This window comes from Aedes albopictus, chromosome 3 (assembly GCF_035046485.1).
Source record: "Aedes albopictus strain Foshan chromosome 3, AalbF5, whole genome shotgun sequence".
NCBI lineage: Eukaryota > Metazoa > Arthropoda > Insecta > Diptera > Culicidae > Aedes > Aedes albopictus.
Window position 1 is genome coordinate 185,614,522 of NC_085138.1, and position 16,229 is coordinate 185,630,750.

Sequence of the window (16,229 nt, forward strand, 5' to 3'; positions counted from 1 at the left end):
AATAACGTTGTTGAATGACGTATCAAAAGGCCGGCTCCAGAGGCACGTTTTCCTCCATTTGGGACATTTGTGCCATTAAAAATATACATTTTAAATACATTTTTGAAGTATAAGAATGGAATCAACCATTCATAAGCAAACTTTAGCTTAAGAAACTGTTGTTCAGTTACTTCTGTTCCTTGGGATAGCAAAAAGTATTTGTACACTCTCAATAATACAATAATAATCAAACTTGCTCCACAACAAAATGTAATATTGAATGTTATTTAATGGCTGTATACCAATAGCTTGGTCATAACAAAATAAGATTGTCCAACAAAACATGTTATGGAAACGTAAAGCCTTGATAATACAATAATAACAAAACGAGATAGAAAAACAGGTTTTGTAATTTCGTAGTTATTAATTTGATATTCCCCTCTGCTCGGGAGATTTCGCAAAAGAATTTATTGTGACACTTCTTAAGGAACACTTCCAGAAACTAGAGATAGACTATGGAGTTGAAGTTTTACACGAACCAATGAGTTTTGCGTGGGTTCAAATGAAATGTGCTACGTATCAGTGCTGGTGACCTTACATTTTAGTTCAGCGATATAGGCAGGAATGCAGGACAATGTAAAGAGAAAAAAACAAGAGTTGATGATGCAATATCGCCTGCGCACGTGCATGCGATATCGCCATCGATATCGATACTAGTAATGGTTGTAAGAGGAGGGGTTACAGCGACACAAGCTTGTTTTGATTCGTTTTTATTAATTGTTGACTAATGACAGTGATTTCTTTCAATACAAAACAGACAGCAAAAAATCTTTGATATAAATAGATACTTTATAAGAACTTAGACGAACTTACAGAGATTGTACAGTATCGTACACTTGTTGAAATAATTAACAAGTAGGATGATTTGATCAGTATTCATAAAACATTAGGACATTAAATTAGTTCTTAAACAAATAAATTCAGTGCATTTTGTTGCGAGAATTCTTTCACATTGCTTATTTAAACCAGAATGTCAGCGGTCGGCTGAAACTGGGGAAACCCTGTGCCTCCGCGCGCACCTTCTTCTGCACACTGATGACGTCGTTAATCTCGTGAATAATTCCATTCGTGGCGACGATATCGCACTTGGTAATGCCAGCGTTCTGCACCTGCGGGCGACGGTTGCGGTTCAGCTTCAGACGCTGCTGGTTGATGGTTTCCGTAGTGCGAATGAATGGCCAATCCGACTGTACGATTCCGGCACAGCAAACCACGTTCGGGACGATGTGCGATCGAATGACGTTATCCAGATCGTCCGGGTTCTGCATCGTTTCATCGAACCATTCTTGGACTTCCAGGAATACGTCATTCTTCGGCACAAACACGGTCAGACTTTCGTTCGAGGTACTGAGAAGTTCGGTGAGATTCGCCTTTTCGACCAGTTGCAGGAACATGCTGTAATCGGGATTGGTTCTGAGGGCTCCAAGGATATCCTGGAAAACAAAAAAAAAATACATTTCAACCGCCATCCCAAATGATTAGAATAAAAAAAACTAAAGGAGATCTGCATTTTTGCGCTTCTGCTTTCACTTACCGATTTTGGAACATCCAGGACTTTGTCGACCTCATGAACCACCGATCCGCAGGTTTCATCGTCAAAGTGCATCAAGCGAGCGCAATTGACTGTTGCACGGTTCATGACATTTGAAAAGACGGGATTCTAAAATTTATAGAACAAAACACATCAAAATGAACTCCATAAATTTGGGATTTTTCGACTTCAAATTGTAACAAGGACAAGGACGATAGACAATTTTTCCCTTGAAAAAGGCCAAAACCCATGGCCGAAACGTCGGGTAGAATAAAAAAAATCGTCGTAAATTAAGACTGAGATAGCCGTTTCTACGCAACAATGAACTCCATAAAACTAACTCAGTTGCATTGACTCACCGTATTGTACAAATTAACGCGAAGTTCCTGCCCTGCGCTGGTCTTGACCATATTCTCCTGAAGATCGCACGTCTTAATCAACGGCTCAGCCACGTGGTACTCCAAAAATTCCCGCAGACGAGCATTATCCCGTAGGCTTTCCGGGTGTTCCTTCAGTTGTTTGATCCAGTACTGGCCAGCCTCCGATTGCTCGAAAGCTTTGTCCGAAGGAATGAAGAACGTCTTGTTCGAAAGGCTATCGAACTGATCCTCCAAACCGGCATCATCGATCAGTTGCTTGAAGATGGTTAAATTACGGTTGGCCAGCGTGTTGGATATGGGCATACCGCTATCGGTGGACAGGACAGAATCGATTACATGGACCACTCCGTTCGAGCCCATCAGATCCGTCTCCCTGATTGTTGCCAGGCCGTTAATCTTCAAACGTTGATCTTTCTTGCTTGACATGTCTTCCGCTTCGGTTTTGGCCATTGAAGCGTACTCGAACTCCAACTTTTCGTTTAGCATGTTGTAGGTGGTGGTCTTTACTCCGGAGACGGCAGCCAACGAGCAGAAGGTAATATCTAGGATGTGATTTTTCAGGATGTCTGAAACGAGAAATATGGTATTTTGACTTTGCAAGATTCACCATCAGATGTCGGGGAAGAAACTCAAAAATCTAAAGGTGGATCTTTTTTCGCTGAATGGAATCATTGCCAATGGAATTAGCATATTATATAGGGCAAGGAGCCATTTGTAATCTTACACTCCTAAATTCTTCCTATTCTAAAACAAGGCAATTACGGCACCTATTAATTCCGTTGTTTGTATTATCATACGTGCTCTTTCTAATAAAATACAAAAATAAGAAACAAACAGCGCTTCAATCAATTGAGTAGGACGAAAGCCTGCTGAACAGATGGAACAGTTCCCCTAAATTGATTTGAAAGGTGCAGGGAAGTTCAAGAAGGAACGATGGCTAGGAAATTTGAAGTTAATACCATTCCAAGGACGATGGGGTGTTTCTAAGAAGTTTCGTGGGGCTCCTTAGATGCTTTAAGGGGGCCTTCAGGCGTTTCAGAACTTTCCAGGGCATTTCATGGGGGCTTCAAGGGATTTAGGGGTAGTTTCTGAAGGACTCATGGGTTTTGTCATTTCAGGGGGTTTCATAAGGCTTCCAAGGCGTTTCAGGGGTTTTAAGAAAGGCTTCAAAGAATTTCAGATCGTTGCATGGGTTTCCGCAGGTTTCAGAGAATTGAAGAGGGCCTTTAAGACATTCCAGCAGGTTTTCAGGGGCTTCATGGAGTTTGATAAAAGTTCCCAGTGGTCTCAGTGAGATTTAGAGGGGCCTTACGACGTATCACGACACTTTCTGAAGGTATCATTGGCGTTTTTGGATTTTTGATGGTTTTGTGGATATTTTAGGAGCTTGTCAGGAAGTATGGGGGGTGTTTCCGTTGAGTTTAGGGTGGTTTACAAGATGTAGGAATATCGAGATATCTAAAGGCGATTTAGATGGGCTCTAAGGCATTTCAGAGCGTTTCAAGTGGTTTCAAAAAATTTCAAGGTTGTTTCAAAAAGGCTAACAGGCCTTTCATGGGAATTCAGGAGGGATCAAGGCGTTAAGGAGGTGTCTGGATGTTGCAGAGGGCTCCAGAGAAATTTCCAGGAGCTTTCAGGAGAAATTTGCTAAGTCATATAAGTATGTGCTCATATGAGCACAAATTTTATTCGTAATATAGCGAGAGATCACATAGCTACGCTTGTAAATTCGATGACCCATACTTAGGAAATTCTTTGAAACCCTATATGCTACTATTCATCGAATGATCGAGTGAATAAAAAAAATGCTCGATTGTTAACGAAACCTGTGGGAAGCCTAAGCGTAGCGAGATAGCTAGGTCTGCTCTAAGGAGAGAAGCGATAAAAGAAGGTGTCTGTGTGAGTAAGGTACGCCGGGGCAAGTTAAAAAGGATGGGGCAAGATAAAACACGTAGTTCTGAAATAGATTTCAATACAATTTGGAAATTTTTCTTCCGACCAAAGATTGTTTGAATCAAAAACTATGCGTTATGGCATTCAAGCTGTTTACCATCATTGGATAACATCATGTTAACCCGCTGTTTCATCTTGCCCCACCCGTTTCAACTAGCCCAGGTGTACCTGAGTGTCAACGTAAGGTACCCCAATTCCTCCCGAGCTCACACGATAGGAGAGATCATGGGTGGAGCGTGGTCCATGAGAACCATCGATGAAACCTAGAATAGGATGTGACATGTGACAACAGAAACTCAGCTAAACCTGAACCACTGTGACACAGCTGAGCAACTGTGCATGCTGGTGAAGCAGTCGCTTTGTGATGGACGGATATCGCCATCATATCGGATCTATACCGCAACGGCAACTGAGTGGGTCCAAAATGGCGGCGATATGGACAACGAGGAAATACCTAGTTCAAGAGTTGGTACATCCTACGAAGGCTTCCTAGTCACTCAGGTTAATGGAATCTACTTTTATACCTACTATACGCCTCAGCGGTGATCGATCAAGCAGTTCACGTATGATGGATTATCTGACGACCGTACTGACAGGGCGAAGGCCTGTGGTAGTAGTGGGTAACTTCAATACATGGGCTATGAGAACCCGTTTCACGAACCAGTAGGCTGGTTGGTACAAAAAGTTTCTTCATCCGGAAGTGGAGCGGAGTCAACCATCGACGGCCTAACAAGTACTTCGTGGCAGTTCGCTGGCTACAACTACAGTACAGTATTGGCTACAACAATAGCAGACAACGGGCGGCGGATACTTCAACGACAAGGTATTTAAGGAGGCGCTCCACCGTGAGCGAAACTTACTCGATTTAAGCGCGATACCACCATGCCTAACAAGTCCACCATAGGAATGGGCGACGTACTGGTAGAATCCCACTATTACGAACCAGAGCCACGCCTGTTAACGAGCTAGGCAACGCGACAGATGCAGCGAGCACATAGTAATGTACTGATGAGCAGCTAAATGAACAACGGGTGGCGTTCACGGCTGTCAAATACGCACTCAAGACCAAGATTAGAGCAAGAAAAAGTCTGCTATGAAGGTCCCTGGCAGAGTACCAATAAGAACCAGTGGGGTGATACCTACTGGGTCGTGATGTCCAAGATAGGAGGTGTAGTGGCTTCTACCGAGTAGTCTCCGGAAATGCTGAATATGATCCGCGCCCTCGGCCTTCTTCCGTAGAACCGCTGGGAACTGGAGCTTTCAATGAGGGAAAGGTCACAGATGAAGAACTTGAGGAAATCGCAAAATCATTTAGCGTAGGTAGGGTCCAGATCTGGACAAAGTTCCAATCCTGGCTTTGAAGGTAGCTTTTGCAGAGGTTTCTGCAATATTCAAGTCTTTTTTTTACAAAAAATGTCTGGACGAGGGAGTCTTCCCAGAGATTTGGAAGCGGCAGTTGTGTCCTATTGCCAAAGGCGTGAAACCAAACCACCCACTAGCCTGTCGGCATATTTAACAATATGATTGTTCGACATGACTGAGGTACACATAGGGTAGGGTATAGATACCCGAATACCTATACAAGAATAGAGTACTGGTATTCAGCTCACCCTTGCACAGTGGTTCCATTTGTTCAGGGAAGCGGTCATAAATCATTTTCTTCGTTTTTTGAAGGGCAGAATCATTATAAGTGACCAGAAATAGCATGTTATTACTAAAAAGGATATTCCAGTTCATTTTCATGATCATCATTTGAAAAAATATGAACTTTAAATATTTTTATTTATGATAAATGAAAATATCTTTAAAAAATCTTTATTTTGCGCAGAAATCAGTAATCACATATTTTTAATTATTATGAAGAGTGGGTCGAATTCTGAGGAATTTCTGCTAAGTATTGCACGTTAAAACATGTATAGCACGACAGTATCATAATAGATTCTTGTGAATAGAATCAGTATTAGCACTATAATTGTGATTTTATTAGTAGGTTTTATTTCTACTGCCAAAAAATAAATATTTGAAACTGAATATTTTTTTTTTTCAGAAATAAGGTAGTTTGCATTGTCGAAACACAGAAAAAACATCACATATCTAATTAGTATGTATAACTACAGTACCTAATGCCTAAAAGCGATAACTCTGAAACAATAGTGCAATTACAGAATCAATTACTTCTGAAATTATTTCAAACAAATATTCAGGATAAATTCACAAAACGTACGTAAAAGGAAATTTTTCAACCATAAAAATATTGCTTTACACAGTTATATGTCGTATAATTCATGGGCTTGCGTTTTGCACAATAAAAAAGATTCAAGTATCTGTCCAGTCGTATTTGTTTCTTACAATTGCATTGCAACTGCCATCCAGTAATATAGTACGTAGAATTTTAATCATGTTTAGCTCTAACCCAATAAAAGAAATGTACACACAAATACCCCTCGTCATTGCAATTGAATCGGCGCTTGCTATTTTAAAAGAAATCAATTTGTACACTAAGATTTTACGTTAATGAATTTATCAAATATTCCGATTTAGGAAGGGAACATGAGGAGTAAATACGCTCTTTTAGTAATACTTCCAGTAACTCTTCCAGTAAATATTACTAAAAGAGCGTATCTTTCTTCTTCCAGCACTACAGTTTTAGGTACAGAATGGATATTGAGGATTTTTTTTAAATGTTGGCAGCAAATGCAAAACTTCTTATCAAATTCGACAGAGGTAAATTCTGACGAAGCCAAATAAGAATAGTTGCTATGCAACTATTGAGATATGAATACCTCAATTCCTCCAGAAGTGTATTTTTTGTTCATAATTAAAAAAAACATTTTCAAAGATTGATTTCAAATAAAATATCCCTCAATCATTGTAAAAAACTTTGAAATATCTCCTTTGAAAATTTCAGTCATTTTGGAACGCATTTCAGACAGTTACAGAAATACTAGTATATATATATATAATTTTGTAGTTATTTTAATACAATTTTTTATAAAAACAATGGGTAAGTAATACATCCCGCAAGCTTGTATGCAGATATTTGCAGCTACAACCTTCACAGATTGATTCTCTTACTCAAATCTGATCATTTGCTGGCGGACGATTGATTAAATGTGGTTAAGAACATGTTTGAAATGTTACATGAAATTTTATTATGTATATATTCTATTGGTAAAATTATGTGCCTATTACTCACATCCCCATTAGTTCAAAAACATCCAGATCCGGTTTTTAGCGCTTCGAATTGGAAGATAAACATCTATTCTGATTCTCTGCGTTGAAAACCAATTGAAAATCTACTTGGTTTTGTTATGCAAAGACGCGGAGTACAACTCAAAAGTCATGTGATTTTTCGACAAATTTTAAGAATGTAAAATTGCATTACAGTACCCACGCTCCCATGCAAAATATGCAACAGAAACTTACATAAAAATTGATTTTCTGCATTCTTGGGAACATTATCTATCTATATATATATAAAAATGCAGTGGCATACGTGGGACCGCGCATAACTTGCAAACGGATAGTCCGATTTGGTTCGTCTAAGTTGTGTTCTGTTAGTTTTCCCCTAAGGAAGGTTTATGAGGCCAAAAACATGGAAAAACTTATAGTTTTTGAAAATCGATCTTCCATACCGGGGACCGGGGATTTGGTCTTGGCTAGAAACTTCAAACGTCAAAAAACGCAGTAGGCAAGACAAAGTTTGCCGGGTACAGCTAGTTGATTTATAAAAATTATACAAACTCATAAATTAAACAATCAATTTTTCGATTTTTGGCCTATGGCGGTACCACTGTGCCTTGGTAGCCACATCGATCACGCCTGTAAGAGAGCCACCACAGCACTGTTCCAGGTGATGTCCAAAAGCTCTACGATGTATGGATGCTTTAGATAGTCTCTTCACCGTTTCAGTCATGCGGGTTCTCTGGAGTACCCGGATAATGCAGATTTTGAAAAAACCGCGGAATACGTTTTGTTCGTGTGCCCATGGTTTTGCCCAGTGGCCTATGCTTGCCAAATATGGTGGAGACCCCAAGTAACACACTTGTCACAGAAGAGTTACGGTGGCGCCGGTTGCGCAGAAGTCACTGTGACTTACTTCTAGCAAGTTAGTATATATTTGTTAGAATTGAGTCACAGTGACCTTTGTGCAACAAAAACCTGCGCCGCCGTTACCTTCTGTGGCAAGTGTGTTACTTGGGACACAACTTGGGACAATCTCATCCAAAGAATCTGCAGAGATGCTTTTGGCTGGAACGCGCCGTTTCATCGTCTATCGCCCATATCATCTCGGAACTACAAAGGAGGAAGCGCATAAGCTCGAGGAGAGGCTAGGTCAAAGATAAATACCAAAGGGTATATTTATACAACGAGTCTGATTTGTGGATTAGGTACGTCTGTTTGTCTATGTAGGAACTAAAATTAAAATAAATATTTCTGCAGCAGAAATTCGTGAAGCAAAACAACCCGCAATATGTAGATCAAAAAATATGAATGAGTTCCGATTAATATTAAACATATGCATAGTAGATAAAAAATGTAAAAGGTCAAAAAGCAATTAGTTTGCGTTTTCGTTAGCACAAAAACGTGTGAAATAGTAATCATTCAGCTACGTGTATAAATTCTTAACGACAGATAACTAAAATCGTCAGTCTTTGTTCTCAACAATGCGCCGTCAATTTGAAACCAAACCAAAATAATGCATGACGAAAGCGCCAAATTTATAACAGAAGACTATCTGCAACAGTCTTCACAGCTGGGTAGGATAAGCTTGGACTGCGAAGTTTACGACTGTATACCGGTAAAAAACAGTGGAGTGATATAGAAAGCGACTAGAACAATAACTTCACGTAGCGGATGACGGAGCTGGACTCCATAGTTAATTGTTATTCTTATGCCGATAGTCTGATTTGAATAATGAATTTGACCACTACTTCAGCCATGCGTAAAAACGGAATGAAAAAAAAACTTTATGACTCATCGGTTCAAGTGACAAAAAACGTCTCTGCTCAAAGTCATACTTACTGGTGGCGCATCCGCTGCCGGCTTTCAGCTTGCGACGAATGTCTTTGTCCAGCTTCAGGAAAGCGTCGTCGTTCGGAGCGAAGACAGTAAAATGCTTATCATCGCCCACCTCCTCGAGCATTTTACTCAGTCCGGTCTTCTCCAGAATGGTCCTTAGCACGGTCATATCGTCACGGGCCCGGATGATCTGCATGACGTTGCTTCGGACGGGCAGCAGAACGCGATCGACGACGTGGACAATGCCCTTTTCAGCCACGTGGTTCAGTTTCAACAGCGGAGCGCAGTTAGCGGTGTACCGATACGGATGATCAGATCCCTTGTCCGAGGGGCCACGGGGGAAAATGTTCACACGGATGTTGGTTCCTTCCAGTTCGGTTTTCAGCAGTTGTTCGTTGCTGACGTCTTCGATGTGATAGGAACCGTTGACAGTGTGCGCCAGAACCAGATCTCGGGCAGTCATCCCGGAAATATCGGCCTGCCGCTTGGAACGCATCACTGGATCGAAGGCGACCAGGTTCTAAGAGATGAAAAAATGTTAACGCAATATATTTAAATTTTAGTGAATTCCATATTTTTTTAAACTGTAGAACTGCATTTTCTAATAAAACTCAAAAATCGCTCTACTTGAAAAATTTTGACGCATGGTCGTTGATAGATGTTCACGACTTTCGTTTTATATTGTAAGCTAGTGTTATAGATAACCTGAAAACTTCTACTTACATTCTCCCACATCTGCTCGGTGAACCGACTGTAGGCACTATCCGGCACGGCAAACAGCGTAACATCCTTCTCCAGCATCCTGTCCAAGCCACTCTTCTTCAGCGTGGCGACAAATTCCTTGGCTCCGAGCCGTTCGGCCGTTTCCGCAATCGGATGCAGATCCATCTTTTCACAATGGGCATTTGGCGGTCCATTCCGGGGGCGAGCGTAACCATGACAGCACTGACGGGTGACCTTTACCGTTCGCTTTCGTCCATTATTGTTTTTACTACGAAAAAGCCCCCCAGTACACGTGCCAACGGAAAACGAGAGAAAAAAAAAAACAGAGACCCGCAATTAGCTTCAAAGTCTATAGACAAAGTGTGTCGCCAAGCCATCATCGAGCAGTCGCGCCCACACCCCGATACTTACACCGATGTGCAAACGTGTTTGTTCTGCCGTTCGGCGCACGATTCAAAGTTCAGGTTGAAGACGCCAAAACTTTGGAAGTTACCGCCGTCCACGGCGATCTCGTGGTTGTCATCACCACCGCCGGCCTCCTCGTCCTGCTCTTCACGCTCGACGCATACGTTTTCCCTGGTGGAAGATAGAACGACATATCATGAATATCAATTGGACGAGCACTGAATACGTGGTTTTCTGCAAAGCAATTGATAACTGGGAATTCAATCAACGAGAGCTATTTTGGTAAGCAATTAATTGGATGTTTTATTGCATTAGGAACGCATTATAAAGATAATCGCAATGAACGAAACGCAACTGTCGTTCTATTATAGGTACATGAAACCAATTGCATACCAATTATTTTACAGCTTTCCAAAATACAATGATACATATTGCCCATTTTACTGGCATTTTACCAGGTTTGCTGGTATGTCTGAAACATACTGGAAAAACTTGTAATTAGAAGGCACGAAATGTTGCTAATTGACAAATTAAGAGATGAAATTTGTGAAAAAAATCGCGTTCTGGTGGGATTCGAACCCACGACTCCGTATTCGCTAGACCGGCATCTAAGCCGAAAAGAGAGATGAGTTTGTGAAATAGGAGTGTTCACGGTGTGGCTTCGGAGTCAGTTTGGCTTTCTATTCCGCAGAACCATTACCTGTTCTGTGGCTTAGCCGGTCTAGCGAATACGGAGTCGTGGGTTCGAATCCCACCAGAACGCGATTTTTTTCACAAATTTCATCTCTCAATTTGTCAATTAGCAACATTTCGTGCCTTCTAATTACAAGTTTTTCCAGTATGTTTCCAAAATATTCTTTGTTTATTTCAAAAATATTGCAGATGAGTCAGTTTTGAACAAATTTCCCATTATAAAGCTAATGTCGATAGAATGATTTAGGTAAGTGGTACCGAAGGTGGAGTAGGGCAAAAAATGATTATATTCTTCACGCACGTGATTTCGAGTGTTGAGTGGTCTTTGACCTTAAGTATGTACTCCAGTTTACTTAAGTATGTACTCCAGTTTTAACCTAATTGTGGAATCGGTCGGGGTACAAGCAAATTCAAAGAAAGTCGGGTAACAAACCCCTTGGAGTACTTTGGTCATATACTGTCAAGAAAGGGGAGATACCTTCTGTAAGTCTAAGCGCAAGCATGGGAAAACAGGAGAAAATTATGTAGTTTCTGAGTCTGCTTTTGTTCCATTTACGTTTTCAAATGTCTGTTGATATTGGGTTTTGATGGCATTGTCGATGGAGCTCAGCTTCCAGATCAAGCAAGTTGATGCCACCAAACCCAAATTAGTAGTTAGTAGTACATCGCAAATATCGGTTGATGAAAAGCTGCAACTTCTGTGCGGTATCTGCTGCACGTTGCTCTGGCGTGTACAACAACACAAATTGCACATTGGTATTGAAAATTTCGATACGATGACTAATCTGATTTCATCTCCATATAATGTTTTGTAAACTATCAAAAGCTCCCTAGCTTTTTTGATCTGCGGTCCTATGTCGATCGTGATACCGCCGTCTGACGACGGTTCGACCTGCCTAAGACGAGTGGTCGGCAAGGATGTTGAGCTTGCTCTACATGTCAAAGCGCCATTAAAGTCATTCAGCTACTCGATATTGATGGAGTGTCAAAGTAACCTGCTACACTGAACAAAAATCCCCGCCATAAATTGAATGAAAAGTGCCTCATCCGAGCCCCTTGCCTAAAATCAGATGATTTGAGGACGGCCATCATTCAATTCCAGATCTGACAGAATCAACACAAACGGTATAGAAATCGTTCAACGTTGCTGTTATTATCATTCAATTCAGAATCAAAACAAAGCTAGACAAGGATGATTATCATTCACAATCCATCCAGTTTTGCGGTCCAAATATAAATGAAAGTCATTATGGAATCTAATGCTGTTCATATAGGTGTTATTCGCTTCAATTTTGATTCAATTCTTCTTCAAATATCCTAGAAAAACTAATGTCACTACCATTGCAACTAGTTTGAGAGGAAATGACTAAAAATAATGAACAGCTTTTTCATTCAATGCAGCAGAAGGTAATGACATTATTTCTCCTAGGATATTTGTAAATAATAATACTCATGTTTGTCGTTGAAAAACACTTTATTTAAAATTCACAAACATACTTAATAACCTTACATAGCCACTAGACCAACCATTGCTTTTTTGAACACCTCACAATTCACTATGTAGTATTAAACTGCAGTGGCATAACTTTCTTGCCGAGTTAACTTGAATGATTTTTCGCCACCACTTCAATCGCCATGTTTGTTTTTCTGTCTTGAACTGCTGCGCCAACAACGAAATGAAAAGTGAAACTAAAACAGAATGATTTTCTGAATGGAGCTGTGATGAAATATATTCAGCTTGTTTCTGAATTATGCTCATATGCACGTTCTGCCTTTTCAAATTCGTCAGACAACATGCAGAAAATAATAATACGAAAGGTGTATGAAATTCTGGCAAAATTGTGCGGAAGATCATTCGATGTTGTTTTCAGGAATGATCGATTGAGCACCCGATTGAATGAGAAATCATACTTTGAGCAGTGCGGATTTTTGTTCTGATATTGAATGATTTTCAGTATGAAGCAAGAGGGAAATGATTTCAGATGGTTTTGCGATGATAATCAATCACAACAAACCCGAAGTGAAATTTATTTGAAAATTGTGCCATTTATATTTTTATAGCAGGGTGATTTTGATCCAAGAGGACGCAGTTACCTCATTTTGCTGTAAAATCATTCAAAATTCAGATTCTGCGGATTTGTATCGTACTGAATGAGGAGTCATTCTCTGTACGGCGGGGGTTTTCGTTCAGTGTATATGATGCACTGTTAATCGTCTCAACATACCTGCCAGACCGCCCCCCCGGAATCTAGTCGATTACGTTGAGTTACAGTGACGGTAATAGGGTCTAGGACCATTTGGGCAGGAGGACCTATTTTAGGCACTTGCTGCTATTATTAAGTCAACTCAAAACCAAACGACTTCAATTTTTGTACATGGCTAGATGCTATGCGTATCTCACGGTGTCCAAAAAATTAAGTCAATTGGTTAAAAAATGACTGCAAATGCCCAAAATAAGTCCCCCTGCCCAAATGAATTCTTTCGACCACACCTGAATTATCGACCGACAATATAGTTTGAGAAAAGGGAAATTTTGAACCCTCGTCACCCGAACGACCCCACAAGTTCATGTCGTATAACGACTCAGGGCAACCAACCAGCATCCTGTGATGCATGCACGTGCAGACACACGTGTTCTCGTCGGAATTGACGCTCTCCTTGAAGGAAGTAAAGGACAACATTTCCGTGAGGCCCGATTTCAGGATTTTCGGAAGTTGAAGTACTGAATGGTAGCCCTGCAGAAAACATACTTGAGTCAGAAGTGCAATATATTTCAAAAAGTAGTGAATTAATTATCTATTGTCAAAATTTTAATAGAATGAAAAGTGCGTCTAAGATACATGAAATTCACAAACAGGTTTCGGCTTGCAACTTTCAAATAATTATGGCCACCGAAACTAGTTGGGACGCTAGTGTAAAAAATGAAGAAGTGTTTGGTGATCGCTTTAATGTATATAGGGATGACCGTGACAAATTACACAGCACAACATTTTTTTGTCTCAAGAGCAAACTTATGTGTCTCCGAAGGATTTTGGGCCGCTGAATCCGAATCCGGGCTCAGATTTGCTCTAACACGTCACAATTTTGAGCTATACCTCAATTTATGGGGCAAAATATGCGATTTTGGGCTTTTTTGACTGCAAGCCATTAAGCAAGGCAAAATTTTTTTTAAAGTAATCAAAAGGTTAATTGGTCAATTAACATCTAAATAAACGACTCATGCAAAATATTTCGTTTTACCAAATCAAACTTGATAGATTTAAGCATTTTATGTTAGTATGAAAACTTGCATGCAACTTCTGGAGGGTGACTTGTATGGGAAATATCGTACCTAACATAAATCGCTTAAAACTATCAAATTCGATTTGGTAAAACGAAATATTTTGCATGAGTCGTTAATTTAGATGTCAATTGACCAATTAACCTTTTGATTGCTTAAAAAAATATTTCCTTGCTTAATGGCTTGCAGTCAAAAAAGCCCAAAATCGCATATTTGCTCTAAGTGGTGCAATAAGTGGTGAATATGAGAGCGATCAAATTGTAACCGAAAAATGCAAAGAGTTTGATCACGTTTGGGTAAAACTAGTCATTGAAGATAACATTCATATTTTTTCAACAGTGTATTTTCTTCCGGAAGAAGCTAAAAAAGAACCATATGAAATTTTTTTTTGATCTTGCTGATCGTATTATTTCTCAGTTTAAACCTGAATCTAGTATTCACATATACGGTGACTTCAATCAAAGAGAGGCCAAGTTTATTGTAGATGACGAAAATGAGTCATTGTTGGTACCTATCTTAGGAGATAATGAAACACTTCAAGCACTATTTGATAAAAGTGCAGAAATAGGACTCCATTAAGTAAATCACATAAAAAACCTTAACAACTGTTACTTAGACTTACTATTTACTAATATGTCCGACAATTTCTGTGTAGCTTAATCTCCCGTGCCCTTATGGAAAAACGAAGTTTCCCACATTGCGATTGAATACTCCATATTCATTCATGGCAAGGCGACATTATTTGATATAAATTCGTCTGAGCCATGCTTTGACTTCAGGAATGCAAACTATGATCTATTGAAATATGAAGTGAACGGTGTAGATTGGCAAAACTTATTGCGTGATTATGAAATAGAGCAAGCTGTTAATATTTTCTATAGGACCATATACGGCAGTTCCTTTCAAGCATAAGAAAAAATCAAATGCTAAGACGCCCGTGTGGTATAATAGGCAGATCATGAATCTCAGAAATAGAAAACAAAAAGCTCATAAGGCATATAAAAGAAATAATACATATGAAAATCTTTCGACATATAGGGATACATGCAATCAGCTTAACTTAGAAATAAAAAAAAGCTTACGAAGAGCATAATGCGTTGGTAGTAAATAATATTAAAACAGATCCTAAGCGATTGTTCGACTATGTTAAAGGTAAACAAAAGTCAAATAAATTACCATCAAAATGTGTCTCGACAATAGAACTGGCAAGTGAGATTGGCAGCTTATTTGCTGACTTTTTTTAGAATAATTACACATCGCATAGTAACGCTGAGCGTGACTTTCAATATTTTTCATATTTACCTGAGTTCGACAAAGATATTACTATATCTAATATATTCTTAAAAGAAGTTGTGAATGCGTTAGGATCTTTGGATGTTTCAAAAGGTGCTGGGCCTGATAGCTTACCACCTTTATTCTTAAAGAATCTATCAAATGAATTAGTAAAACCTTTATTTTGACTGTTTAATTTATCTTTGGAAACGGGTATTCTCCCACCAGTGTGGAAGCAATTTTTCCAAATCCCAATTTTCAAAAACGGTAAAAAATCTGAAATAGGGTATCGGGATGCTTCGTTGGCATAGTCCCCTCGTTCGGCCTATCTCAATGTAAACCAAAAACTCAAACAAACACGCATAACTGGATATCGGAAGAGCTATGCGCAAAACAACTGTAACATTTTGTTTCAATTTTAGCACTTTGGAACATTACAATTGAATGAAAATGTCAATTTGTTTAGCTTTTGTAGACGCCATGATTCTTCGGCTTAGTGGGTAGTCTATACACATGATCATAAATGGTATGATTCTGGAACATTTCGAATTGACTTTTCAATAACTGAACATTTGATGCGACGGTCAAAGACGCTATTTTATGCTTGTGTATTTGTTTTCAACGAATAATAACTATTTTACAAATTGAATGTGGGCCGAATATTGAGGACATTTTTTTCACTATGTACCCAAATCTTGGCCTATCAGTAAAGTGACGTCAAAACAGCGATAAAAAGACGTCAACAACATTTCTTGCGTAAGAACCAGAAAGAACGAACAGGAAGAAAGATTTTGTGTGCGGTGACTGTAAAAATATAACACAATAATAGGGTTACGTTGTTTTCGTTAAGAAAGAACTTTAGTTTAAGTGATTTATTTATAATTTTTTTAAAAATTTGGCTCCGAAAATATAATTTAAAAGTAAGATTGGT

The 16,229-nt window shown here is 39.4% G+C and overlaps 1 protein-coding gene across 2 annotated transcripts in view; it reads right to left on the minus strand.

Annotated features, from left to right (window-relative positions):
• Positions 1-807: 807 nt before the first annotated feature.
• Positions 808-16,229, minus strand: part of LOC109429203 (transforming growth factor-beta-induced protein ig-h3) — a 60,964-nt gene continuing 45,542 nt past the window's right edge. For both annotated transcript variants that reach the window (XM_062856527.1, XM_062856528.1), the window contains exons 4-9: positions 10,060-10,224; positions 9,649-9,916; positions 8,929-9,445; positions 1,930-2,516; positions 1,574-1,699; positions 808-1,472 (exon numbers count right to left, since the gene is read on the minus strand). In XM_062856527.1, coding sequence (XP_062712511.1) covers positions 996-1,472; positions 1,574-1,699; positions 1,930-2,516; positions 8,929-9,445; positions 9,649-9,916; positions 10,060-10,224 — 2,140 coding nt within the window. In that variant the 3' untranslated portion in view covers positions 808-995. The remainder of the gene's footprint in view (positions 1,473-1,573; positions 1,700-1,929; positions 2,517-8,928; positions 9,446-9,648; positions 9,917-10,059; positions 10,225-16,229) is intronic.